This window comes from Protopterus annectens, chromosome 5.part0 (genome assembly GCF_019279795.1).
Source record: "Protopterus annectens isolate FY-2018-M chromosome 5.part0, PAN1.0, whole genome shotgun sequence".
Taxonomy (NCBI): domain Eukaryota; kingdom Metazoa; phylum Chordata; order Ceratodontiformes; family Protopteridae; genus Protopterus; species Protopterus annectens.
The window spans coordinates 1,828,947,994-1,828,962,694 of NC_056735.1; the positions used below are offsets into that span (position 1 = coordinate 1,828,947,994).

A 14,701-nucleotide genomic window follows, 5' to 3' on the forward strand; every position below is an offset into this window, starting at 1 on the left:
ACTTACCCCATTGGAGAAACTTTTTCTTGCTCCTTACCGATGTCAGTAAAAGTTAATAATTGTATTACTTGTGGAAAGCAAATACCATATAAAGATTTTCATTCGTACTGTATTCCTTGCCTAGGCCCTGACCACGACGTACCTTGCTGTCAGTTTTGTGCTTTATTTAATCAGTGCACTAGCCGCCGTCTGTATATTTTTGCCTCTAAATATTTCGGTTCTCGGTTTAATTATCCAGAAATGTCATCAGTTAGCCATCCGACTACTGGGATTCCGAAAAAATGCAAAGATAAAGAAAGAGACAGGCCACCGAGGTTCAAAACTGCCTACAACGCTTCTCCTAAGCCAGTCACCAGTTGGCCGGTCCTCAGTGAGGTGCTTTTGCAACCCCTGATACCCGCTATCTCTGATTCGCAGGCCTCTACTGAGACCCATTCAGAGTCTGGTATGCCGCGAGATGCTTCAGCTATGGAACCTGCGGATATCTCTACCTTGGATGGGTCCGGCTTCTGAAGGTGTATTCAGGCCTACGGACTTGCATATTAAATCGATGCCTCCTTCATTACTAAGGCCTAAATCTCGATCCATGTCTAAAAAAACGATGCCCAAGCCACATGCTCAGGCCTCTATGACTAAAAAACAAATGATAAAAATGGCTGAAGATCTAATAACTCTAATCATGTTAGCCAACTCTTCTAACAGGCCTAGGGCTGAGCTTGACTATGAACCTTCTCATCAGGATTCTGTTTTTTCTGACTCTTCTGATGACCTGAATTTGCCCTTACCTACTTATGAGGATTCTGATGCTGAGGACTCTACTCCCTCTGCTTCCCCTCCTGAAGATTTTTCTTTTGGGGAAACCTTATATACTCTAAGGAAGCATTTTCATTGGGAAAGCCAGGAATTTTCTGATTCAAAAAAGAGGGTTAGGGATTTCCTTCTCCTACCTCAGCATAGGCCTTTGGCTGTTCCTCCTGTACTAGACATTGTTGATGATGCTTTCTCGGAATCCAGTTTTGCCCCTGATTCCCTGCCTCCTGCTCCCTGTAAACCTGACAGATACTACAGGGTTCTTTTTCAAAAATCCTATTGCAGATCCAGAGACTATTTCACAGGGGCCCAAGGGCATTAAGGCTTCTACTGCTAAAAATCCTACCCCTTCTTATAGAGACTCCAGGGCGCTGGATAGATGGGGTAAAAAGGTTTACACTTCAGCAACCTTGGCCATTAGAGCTTTAAACTGCCAGTTTCATATATTAAAATATCAGCAACATGTTATTGGACTGCCTAAACAGAAAATGATGTTGATTCCTGACTGTGTGGAAAATAAAGACTTACAGGATTTAATGCATTCTGCTGAACAACTTGGAAAACATACTTTGCAATGTGGTATTGATTCTTTAGAGGCCTCTTGCAGGGTTGCTATTACTGGATCTGTGCTTAGAAGGCATGCTTGGCTTGATGAGCAATCTTTGCCTGATCATGTTAAAGCTAAATTGTTGGATGCTCCTTTAAATCAGGACCGCCTGTTTGGCAACAAGGCTGAAGAAGTTCTTAAAAAGATGGAAGATAAAGCTAAATCTATGCGAACTATTAAAGATTTTTTACAAGTTCAGCCTCCCAGATTTAGTAGGCATTGGCCCTTTCCAGCCCTTCCAGGTCTTCTCAAGCCAAACCCAGACACAGCAAAAACCCCAGGTTTCAGTCCCAGGGGACTCACAGAACTAAGCAGTGGGGGGCCTCCACTTGCAAGTCTGGGAATAACAAGACTCCCCGCTATGGTAAACTGTGTCAATGACTTCCTTTTAAAATTTCCAAGCACTTATATTTTGACTGCCCCTTTGGAGGGAAAGATTGCTCTTCATGCAAAGAACTGGGAACTCATTACCCAGGACAAATGGGTTTTAAATATAGTGTCCCAGGGATAGAGATTTCACTTCCACACATTGCCAACGCCAAATGGGTGGCTGGACCTTCCCCCAAATCAGTGGGCAGAGTCTCAAAATTCTGTCTTAAGCATGGGGGCTGTTCAACTGGTACCAGAAGAGGAAAAGGGACAAGGTTTCTACTCAAGACTTTTCCTGGTACCCCGAAAAGGCAAATCATGGTGTCCTATCCTGGACCTGTCTACTCTAAACACCTTTCTGGAGATTCCAAAATTCAAGATGCTGACTCTTCACCAATTACTTCCTATGCTAGGCAAAGATGCCTGGTTGGCAACACTAGATTTAAAAGAAACATACCTGCACATCCCAGTCAGGGAATCTTGCAGAAGATACCAACGCTTCAAAGCAGGCTACACGCACTATCAGTTCTCTGCACTGCCCTTTGGCTTATCTACTGTGCCCAGGGTATTCACAAAGTGCCTAGCTCCAGTTATTGCATTTTGCAGGCAAAGAAGTATTCAAATATACCCATACCTGGATGATTGTCTAATTCAGGCAGAAAGCCAGGACATACTTTTGAATCATTTGGCATTTGTAAAAAGGGTTCTAACTTGTCTGGGGTACACCATAAATGAAAATAAATCACAACTGGTACCCTGTCAACAAATTACATTCCTGGGAGCAAGCTTGAATACAACTTCCCAGATGGCTTACCTCACGCCACAAAAGCAAATTCATTTGACAACCTACTTCAAACAAGTGGCCACAAAAACCCTTCTATGTGCAAGACAAATACTGCAAGCCTTTGGGTTCATGGCCTCCTGCATTCTTCTAATTCCATATGCAAGACTGCATATGAGGAAACTACAGTGGTATCTAAAAAGCCTATGGAGTCAACATTCTCACAGCCTGGAAACAATGATTCCTATGCCTACGTCTAGAGTTCCTTTGGTGGGCAGAGGCCTGCTACCAAAACAAGGGACTACCTTTCACACCACCCCCTGCCACAGAAACCCTAACAACAGATGCATCAGACTATGCACGGGGGGCTCACCTGACAGGGAAGTGCATTCAGGGCAAATGGAACCCAAGTCAAATGCACCTGCATATCAATCAAAAAGAAATGTTAGCTTTACAGAATGCTCTGACAGCCTTCAAGGACTATATTCTTCCAGGACAACTAATGGTAAAGACGGACAACACCACGGTTATGTGGTACATAAACAAGCAGGGGGGGTACACATTCTTACCCCCTCTGCAGACTAGCCATGGCATTTTGGAACACAGCCTTGAGCTACTAAGTGCACCTACAAGCTCAGTTTCTGCCAGGAAAATTAAATTAACTGGCAGACGGACTAAGCAGAAACCTCATGGACCCACATGAGTGGAAACTGGAACCAAGGATTTTCAGCATGTTGACAAGCAAATGAGGGAGCCCAGTTATAGACCTGTTTGCTTCCCCCGAGAACTACCAATTGGACAAATTTTGCACAAGTACTCCCCACAAACAAGCCTGAAAAGTGGATGCTCTGTCCTTCAGCTGGAAAAACCTATCAGTGTATGCCTTTCCCCCACTGTCTCTGCTCTCCAAAGTACTAATAAAAGTCAAACAGGAAAAACCGAGGATTATTTTGATTGCTCCAGACTGGCCACCCCAACACTGGTACCCCCTCCTGCACAGTCTGTCATGGTTATCTCCATGGCATCTGCCTCAGACTCCTTCCCTGCTGTCTCAGCAGGAGAACCAGATTCTCCACCCTCAGCTTCCAACACTGAACCTTGCAGCCTGGCTAATTACTTAAACTTTCCCTTACCATCCCTTAGCAAACCTGTGATGGATGTCATCTTAGAAGCAAGGAGGCCTAGTACTAGAAAATCTTATGCTGAAAAATGGAAAAGAATCTGTGCCTGGAACCAATCTCAAGGGATGAGCGCAGCAGCACCCAGTTTACCTCAGATTTTACAATACTTAACTGAGATGCTTCACAAGGGCCTGTCTTTTTCCTCCATTAAAATCCATGCCTCAGCCATTTCAGCTCATTATAGCACAGAACCTCCCCTCTTCTCTCATCCACTGCTCAAGCAGTTCCTCAGAGGGGCCAAAAATTTGAGACCACCCAGGAGAGCTCCAACCCCAGCCTGGGTCTTAACTCTGAATTGGAGAAACTCACTCTACCTCCTTTCGAGCCGGCTGCTACTGCAGACTTAAAATTTCTTTCTTGGAAAACAGCTTTCCTTTTAGCAATCACTTCAGCTAGAAGAGTATCTGAATTACAGGCCCTTATGGCAGTGGAGCCTTTCATCATCTTTCATGCGGACAGGGTGTCACTCAGAACCAATCCATCCTTCATGCCCAAGGTGGTATCCAGTGTGGCTCTTAATCAGTCCATTCATTGGCCAACCTTCTTTCCTAATCCGTAGAACAAAGGGGAACGGATACTGCATTCCTTAGATGTGCACAGACAACTTAGATTCTACTTGGACAGAACTAAACCTCAAAGGAAATCTGAACAACTGCTGGTAGCATTTGCTGCAGGGGCAGAGGAAAATGCTATTTCAAAACAAACCATTTCTAAATGGATAAGCCATTGCATTCATTTTAAGCACCATGGAAAACCTATCCCCCAGGGGATCAGACCTCACTCCACCAGGGCTGTGTCTACTTCTACAGCCTTTCTCATAGGCGTTCCAACCAGGGACATCCTAGAAGCTGCTACCTGGAGTTCTGTACATACTTTTACCAAGCATTATCATTTGCCAATTTTCTCTAAATCCAGAGCTGGCTTTGCCACTGCCATCTTTCAGGGCCTTATAGCTGGCCCTAATGCTATTTAAACTCCTCCTCCCAACCATAGCTTTGGGAATCTACCCAAATGTAATGACTGCAACAGTGAAACACGAAGAACATAGTACAGTTGTGTACACTTACATAAATGTAGATGTTCGAGTGTATTCACTGTTGCAGTCCTGGTTATACTTATTTTGGCTATACCTCTACTTTCCTTTACTATGCTTAAAAGCCTTTTTGGTGTATTTGCTTTTTTGTTGGAGGTATACCTTTGTGTTTTTATGTTTAATTGCTTCCCATTAGGGGGGCACCTGACATCTGGGACAAGAAAAACTGATGTAATGGCGTCAGCTGCATGTTTTATACCCCTGATGACCTGACGTCATGGAAGAAGGGACAGCAACCGACGCAGGATCCAAGACTTTGTTAATCAGGCCGACTGAGGGCAACCTACAAGCAGATTACCCAAATGTAATAACTGCAACAGTGAATACACTCGAACATCTACATTTATGGTAAGTGTACACAACTGTACTTTAGGGCTAACATTGAGGTATTCAGTACAGATTACATGATTTGTCAAAGAGGTAAAACTTTTGGAAAGTCTAAGATAGGAGGAAGGAGGTTTGGTAATGGTGGAGAAATAACAAGGTTAGATGTAGGTGGAGTCTGTGGAAGGAAGATTATAGAGGAGTAACCAAGAAGGTACAATCTGCTACACCAAAGGCATGACCACACCACATAGAAATTATCTTCTTTAAAAAAAAATATTGTTAAGCACTTTCATTCCAAGGTAAATCTATTCACTTGACTTCTTCAGAACAAAAACCTGCTAATAATCAGTCATTCCTTAAAAGTACTAGTGGCATCACAGGACCAATGACAACACATTTTAAAACACAACAATAACTAAAGAGCTAGTTAATCTGTGGTTTACGTATCACTTGTATAGCAATCTGAAAACCGTAATATTAACAGACTAAAGCACATTAATTCAAACCAGATCAAGTAGTTAATTCAAATAAACATTGAATATTAAATATGCATATTAGATCTTGAATATAAAAATAAAGAAATATTTGCTAAATATATGAACAGTAATTAATAAAATCATCATACAATTATATTATAAATAATATTTCTTATTACTACGCTGCCCGCAGTTTTAGTACACTAATAATGGAAATCTGTTAAGTCCTGGACTTTGTGATGCATTGAGCTTTTAATTGCCATGTAAGCTCTTTGTATTCCATTTTTGTTTCCCATTGGCCTCCTATAGGGTTAAAGGCCACCAGTTCCAAAATAGTAAAATCAAATCTACACTCTGGTCCACATTCTAATGAATGTTTATGTAAGAATTGTTAGTACCTTTCCTATTAATGTCATAAAGTTGCTAATAAATTATTTTTATTAACATCCTTTCTGTATCCCTTATATAAAAAGACTGACACAACCCTCATAGCTATATAAATTAATCATTTAGACTCAGTTAACCATAGTGTATGAAGCTAATCTTCACTGAAGTAGATGTGCCTTCTAAAATATAAAGGCATTGGTTGCAACTTTCTCATTACCTTGAACTCTTACCTGCTTGGTATCCTTAGAACTGTCATTTTACTGATTCTTGATACTACATCCTTTTTGTAGACAAATGCACGCATTATTTATTATATGGTAACATTTGCAATAATGAATCAGATGGACATGGATGAGTCAACATAAATATGTGACGCTCTTTATCTTTAAAATCTGGATGTACCCCTTAACACTTACATGGATGTACATGTACATAACAGAAAGCTTGATGCAATACAACCAGCATTATTATTTGAAAAAAAGGAGGTGGGGTCAGTTTTGTCTAATTAAAATATATCAAGAAAGATTACTTGTACTCCAGAGCTTACTCCCAAATGTGGATTGACAAGAGATCTGTGCAGTGGTGATAAAGAATCTGTACTTTACAAGTCATAGTATATTGTTGATTTGAGACAGAACTTTTTCCATTGTCTCATGGTTCATTTCTGCTGTTACTGTTACCCTGAGATATTTTTCTTGTACTCTTATTTTGTAATTGCAAGGATCCAGGTGAAGTGCCCTGCACTTCAAACATTGAACCTTAATTGTCCTTTTTTCCACACTCTTCTTGCCTTGCTGTAATTCTGCTGTATCTCCTGTTACTGATCTACATACCAAAGAGTAAAGTTTCAGCTGTTTTATCATAGCTTTGTAATTTTAGGACTGTAACTGAATGTTGTAAAGCTTGTTCTTATCTTTATCTGTAACTAGTGCCAATATTTGGATGTCTTTAAAGGTACACATTGGATGAATTTGGGACAGCGAGGCGAAATGCAGTGGTCCGTGGATTTATCGATGCTCTTACAAGAGGTGGACCTGGTGGCACTCCACGTCCCATTGAAATGCATTCTCATGATCCTTTGCGGTAAGACAGCAATGTGTAGAGGGTTATAGAAAATGTATTTTCATACACTGTGCCATCATTTTTGTTTTTTTTCACCTTTTCAGGTATGTTGGAGATATGCTGGCTTGGTTGCATCAAGCCACTGCTTCTGAGAAAGAACACCTTGAAGCATTGCTAAAGCTTGTTAACTTGCAAGGTAATTTTCCTTTTTAACCATTAAAAAAAAAAAAAAAGAATATTTATTTATATATATATATATATATATATATATATATATATGTTATATATATATGCTTAAGAATACATTATCAGTTATTCTGTAAGATGGATTTTGTTTAAAGCAGATTTTCTTCTATTTATGAATTAATAAATACAAGTTAAAAGCTTGTTATTAAGATCTCTGTTCACTGTTACTTAACTGAAATAGAAATTGCAGCCATATCCTACAGTTGTAATAGTTTTGCTGATGCATATGTTAATATTTCACAGCAATATTTGATGTTCAGTGCCAATGTATTGTAACATTTTTATGCTATTTTACCCCTTTTGCACCTTTACTGAACTGTTTTTTTTTCAGAGTTTTAATTCTGGCAATGATCTGTACTTATTGTGCTGTGTCCTATAGTACTTAATTGATTTGCTGCCTCTATTCTTCCCTTAAAGTCTGCCCTTTTTTCACACTATGTTCGTTCATACCTCCATTGCAAACCCATCCCTAGGCAACTCACTCACTATTCACCCACATTGCACCATCTAACTCAGAACTTCTCCCCCTTTTATTAGCAAATATATTTTTTCTGCAGCTAATTTTTTTTTTCCATTTGCTCCCTTCCAGCTCACTTCTACTGTGTCTGTCCTACCCCAGGCATCCTCCATTGCTCTACAAATACCCGTGCGTCCCCTGAAAGAACAACCTAAAGGTATCTGACTGTGTTTTTTCCTCAACTCTCAGCTTCCCTCCAAAGAACTACTACATTGTCTATGTATCTAAGTTAGAAACCTAACATGTCTAATTTACTGTTGTTTAAATTAAGTCAGTGTATGCTTGCTAGCAGCCTACCTCTACCTCAGTCTTTACTTTTCCCCCCGACCCCTTTTTGCTTTCTCAGCCACCCCTTGTGATATTTGAATTTGGCCACTAGGTGGCAGGACTTCTCCACTGTCTACCCCTATTAAACGCTAACACTAAAATTGTTAACTTATCCATAGCTTTCCAGTCTAAATTTATAATTGCCCATCGTCTGTTCCTAACCCCAGAAACTTTCTCAGTTTTTCCACTATAATTACACAGTGCCCTTGTGCCTTACCCCTGAGTCTCCGTACCTTGAGTTTGCTCCTCATCCCACTGATTGTTTCTTGATGGCTATTCCTTCCTGGTTATTCCTTCTCCTTGGCTCCTACCACTCTGTAGATACCAAACCACACCCACTACTGCCAACACCCAATCCACTTAACCCACCCCACCCACAATCTACCTCCCCCTCCACTCCACCCCCAAATTATATCCACCCGTTTCATTCTAAGAATTTCTAACTTATTAACAACAGTCTACCCCAGTATCTACTTACTAATTCTATACCCTTTATTCCATAACATAAATAAATACCTACCTAACCCAAAACTCATATATTTAAACACCATGCTTACCAAATGTTCTTCACTTCTAACTCACATATTACTTATCACCTTCTACCTAAGCTGTCTCACTACATCCTTAAATGCAACTCACCCCTTTCATTTCACACAACCATTCCATCCTTTATAAAGCATACACATATCCCCCAATCTTTACCCCTTCAACAATAATATGCTGTTCCCCTACAGACTCTTATGCAGCCCTAAAAACACTGCCCCCATTTTCTCCAGCCACATGCCCATAAGGTTTACAACCTACAAACCTCATACTAAGCAATATATGCATCTCTTTCGTCACCTCCTTTCCATCCTTCTCTCCGGCGACATTCACCTTAATCCTGGTCCCTCTCCCCCACAAAACTCAACCTCCCTACTCCATCACACCCACACAACTGGCAAATCCCTCCATTTCTCAGCTGTAAATGCCCAGAGCATTTGTAACAAAATTCCCAACCTCCATGCCTGGCTTCTCCACAATCAACTAGATATTCTCTCTATCTCAGAAACCTGGCTTAAACCCCATATGAAAGGCTCTGAAGCATTACCACCTAGCTACTGTATGATTAGGAAAGATAGAACACACAAAATAGAGGGGGGAGTCACTCTCCTTTACTCATTATCCCTTTTAGTTACCCCCTTACACCAAACCTATTCCCAAATTTGGTAACACAGAACTAATTCCAGCCCTACTCCAGATCAATAAACAAAAATTTATATGTATAGCCACCCTTTATATCCCTCCTGGAAACGATGTCTCAATCCTCGAAGATATTCTCGCCTGGCTTTCCACCAACATAACCAACAAAACTATAATCCTGGGCGATGTCAATATTAACTGGGCCACTATTCAGTCTCCCACTAACTCACTGAATATTAACTTATTTAAATTCCCTCAGCTTATCAGTTCAACAACTAGGCCCTCCAAGGACTTCCATACTGGAAACACCCTAGACTGGATTCTAGTATCCCATCCCCATTATATCTCCGATAGTGGTACTCTTCCTGACCCATCAGGTGACCACTTCCCCACTTTTGCCCACCGTCTTCCCTCCTCCTTAAAACTAAATCATATGTATGCCTCTACTCGCTGCCTAAAAAACTTTAACTCTAGCATATGCTCAGATGCATTAAAAATAATTAACTGGAACCCACTTAAGACCCTTTGCTTAGAAAATGCTGTTGCATACTTTAACTCAAACTTCTTAACCCTTCTAGACTCCTTTGCTCTCTTGAAAACAAAATGCATAAAAAGCAATCCCGTCCCATGACTAACCAAAAATACCTTAGCTACTATGAGTCTCCGAGATAAGGCTTGGAAACAGTACCTACTAACATCTCCCTCAATGAATACAAAACACTTCCAAACAAAGTAAAAAAACTTATCTCAGACCGTAAAGCTTATTTCTCTACCCTTCAAACCAACCATAATACCAACCCTAATAAATTCTGGAAAATAATCTCTTGTCTCTTGAACCCTGGTAAAAAAGAAAACCCCTCCCCTGACCCAAACTCCTCCAACTTAGACTTAGCCACCCAATTTAACTCTTTCTTTATCGATTCCATAGCTAAATTAACAACATCCTTTCCCACCAATTCAGCTTCCCTACCCCACCCCCACCTATCCCTTCCTCCCCTAGCATCTCCCATCCCCAACCCCCCCCCCCTTCTCCACAAACCCCATCCCTATATCTACCATAAAAACATTTCTTCTAAAATTGAAGCCTGGTTCTAATGCCCCTGATGAAATACCCTCCTAATTCTTAAAAGTATCTGCAGAAGCCATTGCCCTCCCTATCTGCATTCTAATAAATCGTTCTGTTTCAGGATGCCATGTTCCCCAGCTCTGGAAAAAGGCCTTTATTATTCCACTTCACTAAGGTGGCAACAGTAGTAATAGCTCTAAATTTAGACCTATCACTATCTTATTCCCCATTTCAAAACTACTCGAAAAATGCATCCATCTGCAACTCCAGTCTCTCCGGAGGTGTGGGTTCATATCCCACCACTGCCAGTTTCTGGGAGGGTGACCTAATGGTTAAGATGTTTGCCTTACAAACACAAGGTGCAGGGATTGAGTCTCACAAGGGATAATTGGCTCAGCTTAAAATGGCTCACAAGGGCAGTTATCTTAGTACTAATCTATGAACCTTATCTAATCTATGAACTGTTACCCTGTCTCACAAACAACCATCTCCTTACTCCCACACAATACGAGTTCAGACCTGGCCATAGCACCACCACAGCTCTTCTCTCCTTCCTAGAAACTGTCAACAAAGCCCGTGACTCTGGTCACATCATGTCCACCCTCCTCCTTGACCTCTGTATGGCATTCAACACCATCTCTCACAATCTTCTTCTCACTAAATTCTCCAAACTAAACTTGTCCCATTCCATTATCAACTGGTTTACCAGTTACCTTTCAAATAGGCAACAAGCAGTCAGATGGAAAAACCGCCACCTCCCTTTCCTTAACACCCATACAGGTGTCCCCCAAGGTTCAATTCTAGGCCCCCTTCTAGTTAGTATATTTATAAATGACTTCTACCAAGCCATACCTAATGCCAACCTCATCCAGTACGCCAATGACTCTATTATAATCTGCTCCACCCCCTCAATGTCCACTGTAACTAAACTAACTCAAGATGCCTTCTCTTCCACTGAACAATGGATGCTAGACTGTCATCTAATACTCAGTACAACCAAAACTAAACTTATGATATTTACCACTTCCAAAACCACTACCCTAGATAAAAACTCATTCTCAGTCACCAGTCAAAACAGCACTCTTCACGAAATAGTTCCCAATGCTAAACTACTAGGAGTCCTCATTGACGATCAGCTAAAGTTTGATAATCATTTACAAGTAAACATTAAAAAAAATAAAAAAATTGGCCTGCTCTACTGCCACAATTTGTTATACCTCTCCTTCCACCAAGTTTACCTTAGCTAACACATATCTTATCCCATCCCTCTTATATGGTACCTCTATCCTCACCAACCTGCAGTCTTCCCTCAAAACAAAACTCTCCTCTTGCTACAATAAAATATCAAAATTTGTAACTGGCCACAGATCCATATTCCACCATTGTACTGCCCTACATCAACTGAATTAGCTTGAGCTGCCGAAATTACCTCATCTATACTCAACCTGTCCAAGTGCACAAACTTATTTTTAGCCCCTCTCTCTTTGTCCCTGCCTTGCCTCCACCTTTAAAATGAATCGATCTGATAGACTTCTCAGATCTAATTCCCAAAATCTAGTTGAACTATATAAACCTGCCCGCCCAGCAGGCAAACATTTAATATCTTTCTCTCTTGCATGTCATTGGATTTCACTCCCAACCCTCATCCGTACCACCAGTAGCCTTTCTTCATTCAAAACCTTACTTCACTCACACCTAACTTCACAATGGATATACTCTTGCACTCATCCTACATAAACTTCTTACATTCTAGTAACCCTCTAGAAGCCAAAGCATCTGTAAAACAGCCTTCTACAGTTTTGTACCTCCCTTAAACTGTAGGAATTTGCTTAACTTTTGGATGCTATAGAAATTAGCAGTGAAGATATAATTTGTGTAACTAAGACAACTCTTATGAAGTTGATTGTGTTGAAGACATTTCTGCATTGCATTGCACCAATTTGTTCCTTTTAATGTCTGTTTTTACTTTATTTGTATACCTTGTATTTCTGTATGCATATGTATATATATATATATATATATATATATATATATATATATATATATATATATTCTGTATGCTTTATGTACTTTTGATTTCTTTTGTATGCATTAACCTGCATTTGTATTTTTCTGGAGCTTTTCTCCCCAGGACTCCATTGAAAATGGGCTCCTTCTGGCCCAATGGACTATCCTGGCAAACAAAGTTAAGTAAATAAATCCTGATCAACTTCCATAACCAGTCATCCAATTTGTTTCTCATTTTACTTGCACTACAGAGTGCTAACAACTTCAGGTTAGGTAGGGAGGATATGGAAAACGTGCTGGCAGTCTCCAGACTTTGAAATACAGTCTATGTAATTAATATGAATGTGTTAAGAAGCAGGTAGGGATTATGATTATTGGTGCTGGTCACCTGAAGCGTAGAATTTTTATCCAAGCTCTAATGTGTATTGTTTACTTTTGAGAAACAAATGATGATAATGTTTAACAAAGTCAGTATACTCCACAATACACTAGGTTAGTAATTTGCTTTGCTTTTGTAAGACCTAGTTATCATCCATTTCCAGTGGTCTGCTTTGCTGCAGAATCACTGATCTTAGAGCAGAGACACCTAACATGAAATTCTTTCAGCAGGAATATTTTTTCCAGTTACAGAGTCCAAATTAGTAACTTATGTGGGAGCTGCATCTCCTGCCTCCCATGCTGGAGTTTCACTAATTGGATTATCGGACTTGCTAACAGCTTCATCTTACAGTTTTGCCCTATTTTTCATTTTGCTCAAATGTTACCTGTAACAGCAGGAAAAATTCTTGCATTTTATGCCTTAATAAAAAGAGACTTAATGCATAACAGTAATATTTGTTTCACTCTTGATTGTTTCAGTACACAGTGCCTACATTTGTGTGACTCACTGTGAATACTTTATTGTACTTTTTAAAGCAGTTTATCTTCTGTGATGACAGTGACCGTGGCTTTTATAATGATTTCTCTCAAGCGACTGCCTATTGAGCACTGTTATTTGCAAAATCGGACAATAAGGTGGACTGTCCCGGAGGAGCACATATTTACTGAGCTATCCTTTTCATCCCATCTTCCCCACAGAGTCAGTTTTGTCTGAAGTAGTCCAGCATGATATCACGTCCCTATAACAAAAAAGTTTACTTCAGCTGATAACAAGGTAAACAGAAGTGTTGCTTCCTCTCCAGTAATGCTGTATATGATGACTATATAGTAAATCATTAAAAAAAATTGTTCCCAAATCAGATGTAGAATAAGTCTAAGCAGAAACCCAACTTCCAGGACTAATCTATCCATTTGTATTACTGAATGCTTAATAGGCACAACATACCTTAGTGTCACACACTTGATGACATTTTGGATGTGTACATTACAGTCATATTTCCTCAGTAAGGGAGTGTGATGCATACCCATGGTATAATATAAAAAATATTATGAATGTCTTTGTAGATAATCACTTGGTTAGCAGATGTTCAAAATGTTTTTAGTAACCTAACATTGGAAACAAAGTTTGAGAGGTAAAGTTCCTAGGAGATTCTGAGGTAATTCAAATCCAAACATACATTAGCATTAAATTATCAGGTGTTCCATGTAGTATTTGAACTGCAGCATGTTTCCTGTGTAAAGCTGATGTCTGCTTATGTCATTTTCTATCCTTCTTGCCACAGTTTTCAGTACCTTTGTCATGCTGTGTTGTATAGTCCAGTGTTTCACCTGCTCCAGTGCTCAGTCCTCAAATGATTACCCCAGTGGGGGAAATATTCTTTTTGCTGTTGCTGTGTTATTTTGTAGAGCTGAGATTAGAATTGCTTTGTTTAGAAGTGGTGGTCAGTTGATTATGCATCTGGGTACATTATTTATTTATTTTATTTAATTTATCATTTGTTTACTGGGAAAGTCCAAGTTGTAACAAAGCCAATTTTCATTGGAGGCCCGGGGAGAAATGCTTCAGACACATATCTTTATAACATGGGAGGAAACCGGAATACCTGAAGAAAACCCACATGAACACAGGGAGGGCATGCAGACTCCACACACAAGGCACTCTAGCTGAGAATAGAACAGGAGAACTTCTTGCTGTGAGGCGACAATGCTTCATCTGTACCACTGTGCTGTCCTACATATCCTACCAAAAAAGAAGGCATGTGCTCTTGTCGTAGGTAAGTTACACGTAAAGACTTTCATAGCATTTGTCTGATAGGACAAGAGCAAAACATTGACTGCTGTAGGGTTTACCAGAGTTTTTTACTCATAAGATGCTTAAAAGAAG

At 40.1% G+C, this 14,701-nt stretch overlaps 1 protein-coding gene across 2 annotated transcripts in view; it reads left to right on the forward strand.

The window, feature by feature from the left end:
• Nucleotides 1-14,701, forward strand: part of COG6 (component of oligomeric golgi complex 6) — a 1,421,580-nt gene that overhangs the window by 643,690 nt on the left and 763,189 nt on the right. For both annotated transcript variants that reach the window (XM_044071656.1, XM_044071657.1), the window contains exons 9-10: nt 6,986-7,114; nt 7,198-7,289. In XM_044071656.1, the coding sequence (XP_043927591.1) occupies nt 6,986-7,114; nt 7,198-7,289 (221 nt within the window). The remainder of the gene's footprint in view (nt 1-6,985; nt 7,115-7,197; nt 7,290-14,701) is intronic.